The 16,895-nt window shown below is 44.5% G+C and overlaps 1 protein-coding gene across 1 annotated transcript in view; it reads right to left on the bottom strand.

Moving 5' to 3' along the window:
• LOC124788491 overlaps positions 1-16,895 on the bottom strand; it is a 540,210-nt gene that overhangs the window by 476,108 nt on the left and 47,207 nt on the right. The window contains exon 2 of the mRNA XM_047255760.1: positions 16,690-16,835. Within this exon, the coding sequence (XP_047111716.1) occupies positions 16,690-16,835 (146 nt within the window). The remainder of the gene's footprint in view (positions 1-16,689; positions 16,836-16,895) is intronic.

Here is a 16,895-nt window from a genome sequence, read left to right as displayed (position 1 = left end):
TTACTGGTATCGCAAAACCCTTCTGTCTCCTCTCCGGTCGGCAGATACTTCTCTTTATATGTACTGACTGACGATCTAAAACATCATTCTGGGTGAGCGGGTCAACCAGAATGTCTGTCTTGGGGCGTTCTTGATTTTTGACATCTATCCAGAGAATCTTTCCACTTCCGCCTTTTATCCTCACAGGGTCAGTGGTTTTTATCGCCCACATCTGCGGTTTTATGGGAGACTGTGAACGGCGCCTTTCGCAGCTCCCTCGCGTCTGACGGGGGTGCGCACTGCCAAATCGGTGAATTGCTTCGCCGAACTGCACAGTTCGCGTTCGATAATCCACTATCCCCTGATAACGGTGCAGGAAGTAATTCCCTAGTATGATGTCAAATTCACCCTTCTTTAGCCTCACTACCTCCATCCTCTGACTGTATTTACCACCGTCTATTTGCAGATTCACCACACACGAACCTGCAGGGACAATTACTTCCTCTCCAAGGCCACTGATATTGTACCGGGGTGGCTGTAACACCCTTCGATCATTTTTCTCCACAAACAATACACTAACTTGAGCACCAGTATCAACTAAAATTCTAACTGATTTGTTCCCGAGTACGCCAAATAGACTAACGTGTTCCACCTCTTTACATTTTTCGGTCCTAACCGGGTGTATTATTTTTGTCGGGGGCGCGGGTGGGTGGCGGACGGCGCTGGCTCGGCCGGTCGGCGATGGCGGCAGCCCCTGGCACGTCGGTGACAGCGGCGGGCGGCGGCGGCGTGGCGGATGACGGCGCCCCGGCCCCGTCGCGCAGCGCAGCGCAGCGCAGGCCCCTCCAACTCAAGCAGCGGTCAGCGCGGCGGCGTCCAGCTCACGTGGCTGACTAGCGTGGGCTCCCTCGCTGCAGCGCGCGCCCTGTGCGTGTTTAGTGGAGCACCCACGGCCCACGTGGAGCAAACGTGGCGGCCGGTTGGCGCATTCCATGCGCGAAGTGTACGGCGTCTTGCCGGGAGAAATTTAGTGTAGCGACAAAGTCACTACGGGAACGGATCCCACTTCTGACACCAATTGTACAGGATGGCGAGTATGGGCAGGCGGTGGGCGTTATGGAATAATAGTGTAAATTTTAGAGAAAGGCCATTTATTGGCTAAAGCATGATGAAAAGGGGCTACATAGGCCTAGGGAGGTGAGGGTGAGCCAGAGCTTACAATTTGGCGAACATTGTTCGCGAAGCTACCGAAAGTGGTTGTCTGCCAAAACTAAGTCCACAGTGCCGCAGCACCGGGAGAAGCGGGAGATGTTCAATGCTACAGGGCGCGCATCCGACTCGCGGGTGAGCAAGAATACAAGAGAGAGGGGCCCGGCGACGGGCGGCCGGGTATATTCGACGCACCACGCGGCTTCCTCCACCCTGATTGGTCAGGACCGAGCAAACCGTGCGGGCGGCATGGAACTTTCCAGAGCGTTGCCTGCCAAGCGACGCCTGGGACGACGTTACCTCGTCAGCACACGAGAGAGGCGCGTGAACAAGGTGCCCTTTCTCGGTGCTGACTTCCTGTTACTAAACCGTGGGACGAAAGAATTCACAGGCAGCTAACGCTGCCGGCCGTGGCTTGGCCGCAATGGAAAAATGAAGTTACTGGTTGGAGGCTCATATAATAAAGTAAAATCTCTTATTGTCTGGCTCATCCTTTACACCCCTTTAGCAAAACACAATTTTGTTTTTTGTCCCAGATATGTTTCACTGCAGTTGCAGCACCATCAGTGAGTTTTTTATTAGTGTGGCTGTTAAACATAAGGAATGATCTTTACTGTTTAAATATAGATAAATGTTAGATTTTTGAAGAGCACATAAAACTGTGTATTACGTTTTTTCAGTGTCTGTTTTTCTATACAGTTTTTCACCTGCAACTATACAGGGTGGTCCATTGATCGTGAACGGGCCAAATATCTCACGAAATAAGCGTCAAACGAAAAAACTACAAAGAACGAAACTTGTCTAGCTTGAAGGGGGAAACCAGGTGGCTCTATGGTTGGCCCGCTAGACGGCGCTGCCATAGGTCAAACGGATATCAACTGCGTTTTTCTAAATAAGAACCCCCATTTTTTATTACATATTCGTGTGGTACGTAAAGAAATATGAATGTTTTAGTTGGACCACTTTTTTCGCTTTGTGATAGATGGCGCTGTAATAGTCACAAACATATGGCTCACGATTTTAGACGGCCGGCCGCGGTGGTCTAGCGGTTCTGGCGCTGCAGTCCGGAACCGCGGGACTGCTACGGTCGCAGGTTCGAATCCTGCCTCGGGCATGGGTGTGTGTGATGTCCTTAGGTTAGTTAGGTTTAAGTAGTTCTAAGTTCTAGGGGACTTATGACCTAAGATGTTGAGTCCCATAGTGCTCAGAGCCATTTTGAGCCATTTTGAACGATTTTAGACGAACAGTTGGTAACAGATAGGTTTTTTATATTAAAATACAGAACGTAGGTACGTTTGAACATTTTATTTCGGTTGTTCCAGTGTGATACGTGTACCTTTGTGAACTTATCATTTCTGAGAACGCATGCTGCTACAGCGTGATTACCTGTAAATTCCACATTAATCCAATAAATGCTCAAAATGATGTCCGTCAACCTCAGTGCATTTGGTAATACCTGTAACGACATTCCTCTCAACAGCGAGTAGTTCGCCTTCCTTAATGTTCGCACTTGCATTGTCAATGCGCTGACGCATGTTGTCAGGCGTTGTCGGTGGATCACGATAGCAAATATCCTTCAACTTACACCACAGAAAGAAATCCGGGGACGTCGGTTCCGGTGAACGTGGAGGCCATGGTATGGTGTTGCGGCGACCAGTCCACCTGTCATGAAATATGCTATTCAATACCGCTTCAACAGCACGCGAGCTATGTTCCGGACATCCATAATGTTGAAAGTACATCGCCATTTTGTCATGCAGTAAAACATCTTGTAGTAACATCGGTAGATCATTACGTAGGAAATCAGCATACATTGCACCATTTAGATTTCCATCGATAAAATGGGGCCAATTATCCTTCCTCACATAATGCCGCATCATACATTAACCCACCAAGGTCTCTGATATTCCATTTCTCGCAGCCATCGTGGATTTTCCGTTGCCCAATAGTGCATATTATGCCGGTTTACGTTAGCGCTGCTGGTGAATGACGCTTCGTAGCTAAACACAACGCGTGCAGAAAATCTGTCATCGTCCCGTAATTGCTCTTGTGCCCAGTGGCAGAACTGTACACGGCGTTCAAAGTCGTCGCCATGCAATTCCTGGTGCATAGAAATATGGTAGGGTGCAGTCAATGTTGATGTAGCATTCTCAACACTGACGTTTTTGAGATTCCCGATTCTCGCGCAATTTGTCTGCTACTGATGTGCGGATTAGCCGCGACAGCAGCTAAAACACCTACTTGTGTATCATCATTTGTTGCAGGTCGTAGTTGACGTTTCACATGTGGCTGAACACTTCCTGTTCCCTTAAATAATGTAACTATCCCGCGAACGGTCCGGATACTTGGATGATGTCCAGGATACCGAGCAGCATACATAGCACACGCCAGTTGGGCATTTTGATCACAACAGCCATACATCAACACGATACCGACATTTCCTGCAATTGGTAAACGGTCCATTTTAACACGGGTAATGTATCACGAAGCAAATACCGTCCGCACTGGCGGAATGTTACGTGATACCACGTACTTATACGTTTGTGACTATCGCAAAGCAAAAAAAGTGGTCCAACTAAAACATTCATATTTCTTTATGTACTACACGAATATCTAATAAAAAATGGGGGTTCCTATATTAAAAAACGCAGTTGATATCCGTTTGACCTATGGCAATGCCATCTAGCGGGCCAACCATAGCGTCATCTGGTTTCCCCCTTCAAGCTAGACAAGTTTCGTTCTTTGTAGTTTATTCGTTTGACGCTTATTTCGTGAGATATTTGGCCCGGTCATTGTCAAGGGAGCATCCTGTATACAGCTTGATGTAGGCAAAATATGTACGTAAAAATTACGATTTCTAAACTGTTACGGCTATGTCTGAGATTAATAATTCATGTGAAAGGTTGTGTGTTATTCACCGAATTTGATTTGCGGCGATAGGAGCAATACTTATTCACCGCTGCTGTTGTTCTTAAATACATGGCGAATAAGTGCATTACTTAAGTCTGAGTCTTAGCCCGAGATGTATGCAAACAGTGTTACGCATAAGTGATGTGACTATTTGTATGTGATTTTGATCACATGCACTGTGTGCTACGCTCACTTCATACTTATTCCTGCTCTAAGACAGTAAGAGCAGCAAAAAGAGTTGCCAGATAACTCAACAATTCAAAACCCAGCGATATGGTGCTGTGCATAGCTCATTGGACTCTTATTCTAGCAGAGTGAGTTTATAAGCCTTGTCGCGTCATTACATATAGGGTGAGCCACCAACTAATGTCACCTGTAATAAATCCGAAAGTATGATAGTAGCTGAAAAGCTTGTGGGACAAATGTTGCGTGGGACAATGGGGGCCACAATAAGGCGTTGGTCTTCTGTTGCTGGGTGGGGTCGCGTCAGAGATATGAAGGTCAACTTTGTTTTTTTAAAGTGGGTGCTATAGTTTGGTACTTATTTCTGATAGAGGCTATTGAGACGAATCAAATGATTTGTAACTGTAAGGTCTTTGAAGGTCAACGAAGGTCACGAAGGTGACATGAACAGAAGATGTTCGAATTGATGACCATTGGTATCTTCTTATCATGGATTGAGTAGTATTCCTTATCACTTCGGCTCTTATCGAAGCAAAAGGTCTGACAATTCTCTCTGGTATATCGTGCAAATAGTAAATATTCGCCAAATACGGCGTATCCATCTAACGTGCCACTGACATCTACAGGGTGTTTCAAAAATGACCGGTATATTTGAAACGGCAATAACAACTAAACGAGCAGCGATAGGAATACACCGTTTGTTGCAATATGCTTGAGACAACAGTACATTTTCTGGCAGACAAACTTTCGAAATTACAGTAGTTACAATTTTCAACAACAGACGGTGCTGCGGTCTGGGAAACTCTATAGTACGATATTTTCCACATATCCACCATGCGTAGCAATAATATGGCGTAGTCTCTGAATGAAATTACCCGAAACCTTTGACAACGTGTCTGGCGGAATGGCTTCACATGCAGATGAGATGTACTGCTTCAGCTGTTCAATTGTTTCTGGATTCTGGCGGTACACCTGGTCTTTCAAGTGTCCCCACAGAAAGAAGTCACAGGGGTTCATGTCTGGCGAATAGGGAGGCCAATCCACGCCGCCTCCTGTATGTTTCGGATAGCCCAGAGCAATCACACGATCATCGAAATATTCATTCAGGAAATTAAAGACGTCGGCCGTGCGATGTGGCCGGGCACCATCTTGCATAAACCACGAGGTGTTCACAGTGTCGTCTAAGGCAGTTTGTACCGCCACAAATTCACGAAGAATGTCCAGATAGCGTGATGCAGTAATCGTTTCGGATCTGAACAATGGGCCAATGATTCCATTGGAAGAAATGGCGGCCCAGACCAGTACTTTTTGAGGATGCAGGGACGATGGGACTGCAACATGGGGCTTTTCGGTTCCCCATATGCGCCAATTCTGTTTATTTACGAAGCCGTCCAGGTAAAAATAAGCTTCGTCAGTAAACCAAATGCTGCCCGCATGCACATCGCCGTCATCAATCCTGTGCACTATATCGTTAGCGAATGTCTCTCGTGCAGCAATGGTAGTGGCGCTGAGGGGTTGCCACGTTTGAATTTTGTATGGATAGAGGTGTAAACTCTGGCGCATGAGACGATACGTGGACGTTGGCGTCATTTGGATCGCAGCTGCAACACGGCAACACAGCGAACGGAAACCCGAGGCCGCTGTTGGATCACCTGCTGCACTAGCTGCGCGTTGCCCTCTGTGGTTGCCGTACACGGTCGCCCTACCTTTCCAGCACGGTCATCCGTCACGTTCCCAGTCCGTTGAAATTTTTCAAACAGATTCTTTATTGTATTGCTTTTCGGTCCTTTGGTTACATTAAACCTCCGTTGAAAACTTCGTCTTGTTGCAACAACACTGTGTTCTAGGCGGTGGAATTCCAACACCAGAAAAATCCTCTGTTCTAAGGAATAAACCATGTTGTCTACAGCACACTTGCACGTTGTGAACAGCACACGCTTACAGCAGAAAGACGACGTACAGAATGGCGCACCCACAGACTGCGTTGTCTTCTATATCTTTCACATCACTTGGAGCGCCATCTGTTGTTGAAAAATGTAACTACTGTAATTTCGAAAGATTGTCCGCCTGAAAATGTACTGTTGTCCCAAGCATATTGCAACAAACGGTGTATTTCTATCGCTGCTCGTTTAGTTTTTATTGCCGTTTCAAATATACCGGTCATTTTAAACACCCTGTAAACACCATTCGACGGTTTCGCAGTAAATCACTAACAGGAACGGTAAGACTAGTATCGTAGAATCAAGCGAATGTGAATGATGTATTCCTTCGAAGAACATGTCGATATGCTTCTTGTTTACGGAGAATGCCAACGAAATTCAGTGAGAGCTAGAGACTTATACACTGAAAGATATCAGCAACGTACTCACCGTACAAGTCGTACATTTAAATACGTGTACGATAAATTGAGATCATCTGGATCTTTAACGCATCGGAAACATATCCGGCAAAGAAAAGTTACTACCGAGGAAACGGGAATTGGTACTCTTGCCACTGTGGTTCCACATGCTTGTGTTAGTTCGCGTCAAATCGCAAGGGAATCTGGCATGAGCCAGAGTAGTGTTGTTCGTGTTCTGCATCGCAATAAATACCATTCTTACCATACCAGTCCCCACCAAGAATTAACTGGTACGAACTGTATGTGTCACATTGAATTCTGCCGATGGGTTCAACTTCAGATTCATAGAGTTGACACATTTATTAATTTGATTTTATATACTGACGAGGCTACATTACGAACCATGGAAATGTTAATCTGCGTAACATGCATTATTGGGCAATTGAAAATCCATGTTGGCTGCGGAGAGCTGCACGCAAAAAACCATGGTCGGTGAATGTATGGTGTTGAGTTCTGGACAACAGTATATAAAGCTGCTATTTCATCGAAGGAAATTGTAGAAAGTACACCACATTCCTGCAAGAAACATTAGGTTTGTTATTGGAAGAAATACCTTTAGGAACAAGGAACAGAATGAAGCATCAACACGATTAGTGTCCGGCACATTTTTCGCTGATGGCTAGAAATGAGTTGCAGAGACAATTCCCAAGTCGTTGGACTGGACGCGGAAGAGATGTGTCGTGGTCGCCTCGTTCGCCAGATTCGTGGTCCCAGTTGGATTCGAGACGCGATACCTTGGCAATCATGACCCTAGGACTGACCGCCACCCAACTTCTTTTTCTTTGAGGCCATGTGTGGAAGCAATTGTTGGCACAAAGATTTCTTAGTTTTTGAGTCAGCTAACGTGACGTCCTGGGCACTTCCGCACTCTTGTGTAAGGAACAGAAAGAGGACACTCTCCCGTAGATCTTCCAACGAGCCGACACCGTCGAGAGTCGAGGCGGGACTCAGGCATTCGTTTTGAATTTTGGTAATCTGTTTCCGTCACCTGCAGCTATGGAGTTCGCTGAGCAAAAATGAAATCAGGGAATGATTTATTCAACTTTATTCTCACTTTTTGATTTTCAGATTGGTTTGTGGAACTGTGGTAATATTACGTGCGGCAGGGTTTGATGCTTTCCACTCGTCTGAATGACTCAACGGTAGTCTTTATCGTGTTTTAGGTAATAGTCGTTAATGATTAAAATGTTTAATACTTAAATTATGGCTTATATAAAACAAACTATTAAATGTTAGTGTCAAAAGTTGTGAGTCATTAAACGAAAGCAACGGCTGTGGTGAATTACCCTGTTACGTCAGATAGCGGATTCACCGTTGGACAAAGAAAGCTATGCTATACGCCTTCTCATTATTTGTTCTGCCCTACGTAAAAGTTCCTTATGTGAATATTTGAGTACAAATGGGTTAAGTCTCGGTAAACTGTGGAAAAATGCTACTTTTGGAAGCGACGTGTATACAGCAGCTGTGCATCGTTGTGCCAAGGCAAGTTGGCCCTGCTTCTACAAGTAATTAGAAACCACTATTGCAGCGACGACATGGACATCGTAATGTATCTTGTGGATGATGCCTGGCTATTGGTACAAAGGATCAGCAGCTTACGTGGATTGGAAGCCGTTGTATTGAACCAAATATGTGAAATTCTGTAGCATTTCCAACAGAGATAAATCAACTGCTCACTGAAGCAGCTACGGATTTGAGTATTTTTTATCATATGTATTGTGCAAGCAATAGACATGTCCTCAGGAAGCCATTACGCAAATTTAAGTTTCCGTTTCGTGAAGCCAGCCTCTCTCTAGCGTGGTGCTTTGTTCTGAACAATTAGTGTTTTGTTCAGTGGCAATGGCCTTATGTCTAGTTGTGACTGCTTGCCAAAACTATGTTCCATGTACCTAAAGTCTTTTGCATATTCAACAGTTAGGAAAGAAAGCAGTTACAATATCAAATGAATATGTTCTAAAATCAACAGAAGAGAGGTAATCACCAAGATGATAATACACCTTCATGTAGCAATTGTAGCATCTGTCTGTGGAACGAAAATCGGATCAGGCTTCGAAAGGTAATGTGCCATAGCAGTATCATCACTGCGGTGACTGAAACTTAGTGAAAACATTACTTTCATTGCTTGTGGCGCAGTTAACGTTTTATTCAGTAGCAGCAGCACAATTTTTGCATCACCTTCAGTTAAATATCGTCTTTCACTTACAATGACGGGAAAAAAGCCTACCACCAAAAAGAAATTAATTTAGAGTAATGAAATTTAGGGAATACATTTGTCTAGGTAAAATCGTAAGTGACTAACATAGCAAGATCACAGTTAATGTAAACATGAGATAATACATTCCAAATTTGAAACGCTGGTACATTAATAACCGGTGTAACCGCCAGAATTTGAACGAGAGCTTGAAAACGTGTGTGCATTGTGTTCTACAGGAGTCAGATATCAGTTTGTGGGATGGAGTTCCATGTCTGTTGCACCTGTCCGGTCAGTACAGGGTCGGTTAATGCTACGAGGGGCGTTCAGAAAGTAAGATCCGATCGGTCGCGAAATGGAAACGACTATGAAAATCCGATAAACCTTGCACAGATGTGTTGGGTAGTGTCTCTAGTATAACCCCAGTTAGCATCACGTCGCTCTTCTCATTTCTGAGCTCGCAGTGAGTGCATAAAGATGTCTAGCAAATAGTGTCTGCCGCCAAGTACGAGGGCCTGGTGAGAAATTTCGCCTGAAGCTATGCAGCTAACATTACATAACTGTCGTGCTGTTTCTTCTTCAAGACAATTCTCAGCCGCATTCTGCAGGGGCAATGAAGATGCTCCTGCATCGTTTTCAAATGCAAATGTGAGATTACCCACAATACAGTCCGCAATTGTCTCCCCCTGAGTTTCATCTCTGATCACATGAACCGCTGTCTTTGAAGACAACATTTTGACACAGACAACGAGGTGTAGGCCAGCGTGGAGAATTGGCGGAAAGCACTGGCGGCTGCCTTCTATGATGAGGCTATTGAAAAGTTGGTACAACGCTATGACAAAAGTCTAAATCAGAACGGCGACTACGTAGAGAAGTAGCTGAAAGGTGTAGCTAATTGTTACAAGTAAAACATTTCTGATGTTCACTGTGGTTTCAATTTGGCAATCAATCGGAGCTTACTTTCTGAACAGGCCTCGTATTTGTGGATGATTCTGGGTACTGGCTCCATACTAAGCGCCTGCAACTCTCGCTTCCCGCGAAGCAGACCGGCACAGCGGGCCCCGGACCGAATAGGGGTCATCCTGGCCGGTTGTTCCGGAAACACAGACGCTTCCCAGAGACCACCAGGAGGCGTCCACGGCGCCGCAAGAGGTCGCTACGGCCGCGGACCTCTTTCCTTCCACTGGACACGTGATTTCAAATAGAGCCAGCCATATCCATGCGCCAAGCAGCATTTGCGCAGGAGCCTGGAGAGGCAGCCCTTTCAGTGTCTCTGCACTCCCTCCTGCCCTGTCTTCCCTCTTCATCTCCCACCCCACGTGTCTCCTGCCTCTCCGTGTACCCGCTGATGCCCCTCCTCTCTTCATCCCGCCGCTTCCCCTGCTGGCCCTTGCTCTCCCCTCCTTTTCCATCATCTCTGACCTTCCCCTCGGCTGGTCCCACCTGGCAGTTTTATTCTTCGTCGTGTGTGCTACAAGTGGGTTTTAAGTGTGTTGTTCTGGAGTGTTTTTAATACTGTTGCCGACTTTTAACCTGTGCATGTCCATTCAGTGTCTTCTCTGTGTTTTAAGAATCGCCAACTGTGTTTTTTAACTTTCTGGTGACTTTTTTAACTGTCCCCATGAACGTCTCCATGTCAGTTTATTTTTACCTCCATTTTCTCCCTTTACTCTGTTTTATGTTCCCCTTTTTTTATCGCCCTATGTATGTAACATTTTATTCTTATTTTAGTTGCCATGGCACTCGGCTGAAGAGCGGCGGATTGTGCCGCTGACAGCCCTCCCCTGCCCATATGGCACACTAAAGAAACAAAAAAACCTGGAGAGGCAGTTCACCCCGAGCGAGTCCACTGGTGTCATCGTAGCCGCCGCGTCATCGTCCACCGCCGCCAGCGCACCGGAGCCATCCTTGTAGGGCCTCTACTCGTCCTCGGTGACGGCAACGTGGACTCCACGCCGCTCTTCACGAGACGCCCGGGGCTTTGTTTGGTGAAGTTGTATGGTTACTACAGACAGTCTGTGTTTGGATGAATCTCTGAAGTAGTTATTGGTAGACTTGGAGGATATGTCCTACCTCACGAATATTGTTTTGTAAAATTTGGGAAAGGCTTTAGTTTAACTAAAAACGCTATAACTCACACTCTGAGATTTTCCTATCCGCGGACGGCGGATATTTTACTGGGGTTATCGTCTGATGATGTCCTATATGTACTCGATTGAAGACAGATTTGACGATCGAGCAGTCAGTGTTCTTTAAATAACCAGGTCAGTCTTCCTGCTGTCATACGGAACGGCAGCCCAGACCATAATTCCAGCTATAGATCTAGTATGTCTAGCACACAGACAGGTGGGTTAAAAGCCTTCACTGGGACCGAGACAGCATCAGCTTCTTCCCCCAAACGAACTCTCGGTTAACACTACTGAAATCGAAAATGGCGGTGAGTTTGCGTCAGTGACGTCAGTGGAATGCACGCTATATGGCGGCTCACTCGGAGATGTCCTTGAATTAATCGATTTCTAACAGTTCTTTGTATCACTATGCTGCCAACTGCAGCTGATATCGGTACTACTGATGCAGTACGATGCGCCAGGGCCATACGCCGAAAACGATGGCCGTTCATCGCAGCAGTGCCACATAGCCATCTGGAGTCCAGTCTTCTTGCAACCATGTATTCTCGCGACAACCGCTGCCAGCAATCACGTACAGTGGCTACATTCCTGCCGAGTCTTTCTGCGATATCACAGAAGAAACATCCAGCTTCTCGTAGACCTATTACACGATCACGTTCAAACTCAATGACATGCTGATAATTGCGACTTTGTCGCCTAATCTCAAAGGCGACCAACGTTCACCAGCTTTCGTATATGTCGCACAATTCCTTCTTGCTACTTTTTTCGGTCATTCGGTGTATTTAGTATACAACGAAATTCTGTACGCTGTCATATATCAAAACTAGATGTTTCTTACACTTATAGTTAAGACACCATCCACTACAGTACTACAGTGCACATTGTGCCAAAAGTACAATTCAAGTCAGTCATGCAGTTAATTACTGAATATTAGTTACTTGCATACTGTTTAGTCTGATGGGTTTCATTTGTACTACCGTCTACGATCGCAAATGAAAATAGTTTCAAGTGTTTCTGCTGAGCCGGCCAGGGTGGCCGAGCGGTTCTAGGCGCTACAGTCTGGAACCGCACCGCCGCTACGGTCGCAGGTTCTAATCCTGCATCGGGCATGGATGTGTGTGATGTCCTTACGGTAGTTAGGTTTAAGTAGTTCTAAGTTCTAGGGGACTGATGACCTCAGTAGTTAAGTACCATAGTGCTCAGAGCCGTTTGAACCTTTTTTTTTTTCTGCTGATGTGTTCCATATGTTGTGTTACTGTTCCACAAAAACTCATTTCAAAGGTTGGAAGCAATTATCAGCTCGATTAGCAACTTCCCCTCTCTTGACCTCAAAATTATAATTAATCAGCTCACATGTAGTAGATTGCTTGCACTATTGTTTGGTGAACCGTATCGCGTATGAATAATTACTGAGCAGCTGTACCCACGATTGGTACCGTTTCATACTCCAACGCTTCACGGTCAAATAAAGGTTATTCTTTGTTCGGCAGGGATTAAGAAAATGAAACGAGACGGAAATATCGCAAGTCACATTAGCCACCCAACCTCCGCAAAGTCCACGGTTCACATAGGTGATTCTCTTCAGTTCTCAGCCAAATTTTTTTCACCCTCAGGCACCTTGAAACCTGGCAAAGCTGCTGGTTTTGCTGGCATATACCCTGAGTTCCTGAAACATGCTGGTCAAAGTGCAGACAAAGAGACTGCAAAATCTGTTTAAGAGAACGGAGATAATTGCCATTCTGAAACCGTGAAAATCTGGTAACAGTCCCGAAGATTACAGACCTATTGTACTCCTTCCTTTAAAACAGGCTGGTTTCAGACCAGACACAGATGCAGCGTTCAAGCGCTGGCATTCTCAGTTCACGCAGAGAAGGGCACAGAAGATCAGAAGAAAACATTGGCCGTGTTTATTGACTTAACATCAGCATAATACAATGTACGGAAAGGCATACTTCTGAAGTTATTAAGAACAATTCCAGGTAGAAGAACTGCCGCTCAACAGCAAGCTGTCCAACAGTAAATTCCAAGTTCACCTAAATGGTCAAGTAAGCAAGGTGTACATTTTAAATGGCGGACTGCCACAGGGATGCGTATTAGTCCCACAACTTTTCAATTTATAAGTTACAAACTTGCCAAAAACGAAAGAAAGAACATTTACCTATGGCTTGGCGATATAGTCTAATGATTTTGAACTTGAGAAACGACTATCACTCAGGATTTGAGAACCCTATATGATAACAAAACTGAATCTTGCACCTTACATCTGTGTTGTGTACATAGTTCCGCGTAGTCAGCGCTTACACAACTTTCCCACTAGAGCGCGCCCCGCTAAGCACCACAGCGCAGGCGCAGCGCTCGTCCATCTCCGCACTACGAGATGGCGCTGCCATAGAGACGGACCAAATTCTGCTTTCGCTGATCCGCGTATTAGTATGTAACGCAGCCAATGAGTTTGCTGCTAACGTAGAACCTTCTCGCGGATCACACTTGCGCAGTGATACATGAATGCGTGAGGTATTATAATGAGTGTACAGAACTCTGATTAGTTAGTCTGCATCAGTCTGTACTGGTCTGCATTTGTCTGCACCAGTCTGCATTTGTCTGCACCAGTCTATAGTCAAGTTTCAGTCTGCGTCTAATAAGATTACCATATTCCTGTAGATAGCCATGAAGACAAATGTATAGACACTTTGTCAAGTATCAGAGATATATGTGAGAATAAGATTAACGTACCAATACCAAAGGAACTTCAGATTGTCAATTGTAAATAGCATCCAGAACCAAGTTAAGTAATTTTTATGCTGGTTATTATTTTAATAAATGTGTGTGAAAATTAATCAAGTTCTGTTTACAGTTGGTCACCGTCAATCTGCTACTCTAAGTGTGCAAGTGGCATTTCTATCGTCTGACCTAACGGCAGAAGATAAACACGCCACGATAAGACCACGAGACATACTGCTGACACTCGCCTATTTCGTTAGAGCGACAAGTCAAATAATCTGATGGTGTGTGTACTGAAGGTCTTACAGTACGCACATCACAATCTGAGTAACAGGGATTCTGTCTACAATCCGTAGAATGCATTCAGAAATCAGTTGCTGTTACATAACTCATTCCAAAAATTTCTTAGCGTGACCCTGAATCGCTCCCTAACATATAGAAAACACCTAATCAAAACAGGTTGAAAAATGAGGAACAGAAACAACATATTACACAAATTCTCTAGAACATGTTGGGGAGGTATCAGTTCTGAATAAAATTGCCCTCTCACTTGTATATTCTGTAGGTGAATATTGCTGAACAGTATTGCTGAACAGTGCACGTACAGACATGGTAGATATATAACTAAATGTGGCCATATGAAGTGTGTCTGGCACAACAAAATCAACACCTACAGAATGCCTACCTGTTGTGTCTAATATCGAACTACAGAAGATACAACGTCAAACAGTGTTGAAAAGTGAATGGGAGAAATGTTCCAGAAATCCCGAGCTGCCACTACACAAGAATTGTGAGGACACTCAAAGGCAACGACTGAAGTCTAGGAAACCCTCCTGGAGACTTGGCAAAAGGCTCACTTCTGGAGGATTCCAGCCAGAAACAGCATGGCGGGACGATTTGCTCGCAGCCAGTTTTGATTCTCGGTGTCGATCCCACATAAGCCACTCCTGGATTACACCTACCTAGAAGGCTGTGGACTACCATAAATCGCGTGCGAACCATACACGGAAGAAGCCAGGACTTTGTAGTGGGACGCGAAATTGAAGCGTCACCCATCCACCAGTGTCAGCCCAGTTTGCAGGTGAAGATAAGTTTAATTTATGTATTTTGTAATATTTGTAATGTTTGTGAATTACCTAAAGTTTTGTATTTATTTTTATGTTTCATGTACGGAGAGGGCGGCGCAACGAACGGAAACAGCATCTTCACTGCCGGGACCAGAGAGAAAATTGCTGGCCACTATACGTCGCGGGTCGACAGCCAAAGAGCAACAGAAGATCCTGAAACCGAGTTGTTGCGTCGTGCTTCTAAAAACTGAAAAAATAAGAATTTGTAATTTTTCTACAACAATGACGTAATAGAAAGTTTAATCATGTTGTAAACGTTCAGTCCTATCTTGTCAAGGCTCATGTTCACGTCTATATGTAGTATATATGAAGATAATAAACTAATGTATACTACAAAAGTTTAAATACGTGTTCCGAGAATTTATTTATGAAGAATTATATTAAGGAAGAAGTATTACTGATTTATTTGACAAGATTATTAATTTTTGACAACGTTCATCGCGAATTTGGGTCTTAAAAGTTTATTCAATGTGGTTTTAATATTTATTAAATCAGATAACTAGCATTAATACGAGGGCTGTCCAGAAAGTAAGTTACGATTGATCGCGAAATGAAAATCACAGTGAAAATCAAAAATGTTTCATTTGTAACAGTTAGCTTCACCTTTCAGCTACTTCTCTACGTAGTCGCCGTTCTGACTCAGACATTCGTCGTAGCGTTGTACCAACTTTCCAACACCCTCATCATAGAAGGCAGCCGCCAGTGCTTTCCGCCAATTCTCTACGCTGGCCTAAAGCTCGTTGTCTGTGCCAAAATGTTGTCTTCATAGCCAGCGGTTCGTTTGAGCAGAGATGAAACTCAGTGGGAGACAATTACGGGCTGTATTGTGGGTAACCAAACATTTCCAATTGAAACGATGCAGGAACATCTTCATTGCCCGTGCAGAATGAGGCTGAGAATTGTCTTGAAGAAGAAACCGCACGACAGTTATGTAATGTTGGTTGCATAGCTTCAGGGGAAATTCTCACCAGGCCCTCGTACTTGGCGGGAGACATTATTTTCTATAACATCTTTACGCGCTCACTAAGAGTTCAGGAATGAAAAGAGCGACATAATTCCACCTAGAGTCATACTAGAGACACTGCCCAACACATCTTTGCAAAACTTTATCGGATTTTCATAGTGGTTTCCATTTCGCGACCGATCGTAACTTACTTTGTGGACAGCCCTCGTATAATTTCTGAGAAGAAACAAACGACATCTAAATTGAAAAAAGTTTGCGCAAACCAATTGGACTGAGTGACGTAATTCTGCTCATACGACTCAAATGATGATGTTTTAATTACAGTTTCGTTCAAGAACCATTCAGAGACAACTTTAAAAAGAATTTAAATAATTTTGAAGTGTTTTGTAACTGACGTAGGTGACGAAGTCTGCACATGTTCATATGTCAAAAGAAAATCATTTATACAAAACTTACGTCGTTACACTACAACTTGAACACAAGTGGGTGAATCGCTGAAAATGCCAAGTGTGACTGCGAGCACCAGCGACAAACAATTACACCATATAGTCACAGAATGTCCTGTGCAGAAACATGCTGTAACTATGGCCAGCATACATGAGGTCTGTGAGGATGCAGTACCTTGGATGGTAACTTCAGATATCCACGTATAGCCAACTGCTTGCAAATATTTAAAGAACTTTCCTATCTATTACGATCTTAAATTTAGTATACTTATTCTGTTCATAAAAATTATATTTTTTCCTTTATGTTTAATTCATCTTAGGTTTTTTTTATTAATTTACTCTACTCACATGGATAATGTTGTCTAGCACACTTTCTGAAATCACAAGTATCGTCTACACGTAAGATTGAGGCCACCCCCATCCCCCACCCACCGCTCCTGCTGCCCCCTCAGGCCACAAGCCGTCCAGCGCGGCGAGGTCGCGAGGTAAGCCAGGTGGATCGACGTCGCAGATTACCGCCATAACGATGACGTACGGGGCGCAGCGGCGGCCCGCCTTTTGATAGCGATTAATTAACACTGTATCACGCGCAGCAAGGACATCTTGATTACTGCTAATTTATACTAAAGCGGCCCGCC

The sequence above is a fragment of the Schistocerca piceifrons genome, chromosome 3 (assembly GCF_021461385.2).
Source record: "Schistocerca piceifrons isolate TAMUIC-IGC-003096 chromosome 3, iqSchPice1.1, whole genome shotgun sequence".
NCBI lineage: Eukaryota > Metazoa > Arthropoda > Insecta > Orthoptera > Acrididae > Schistocerca > Schistocerca piceifrons.
Note: the sequence above shows the minus strand (reverse complement) of the source record. Positions and strands in the feature narration are given on the sequence as shown.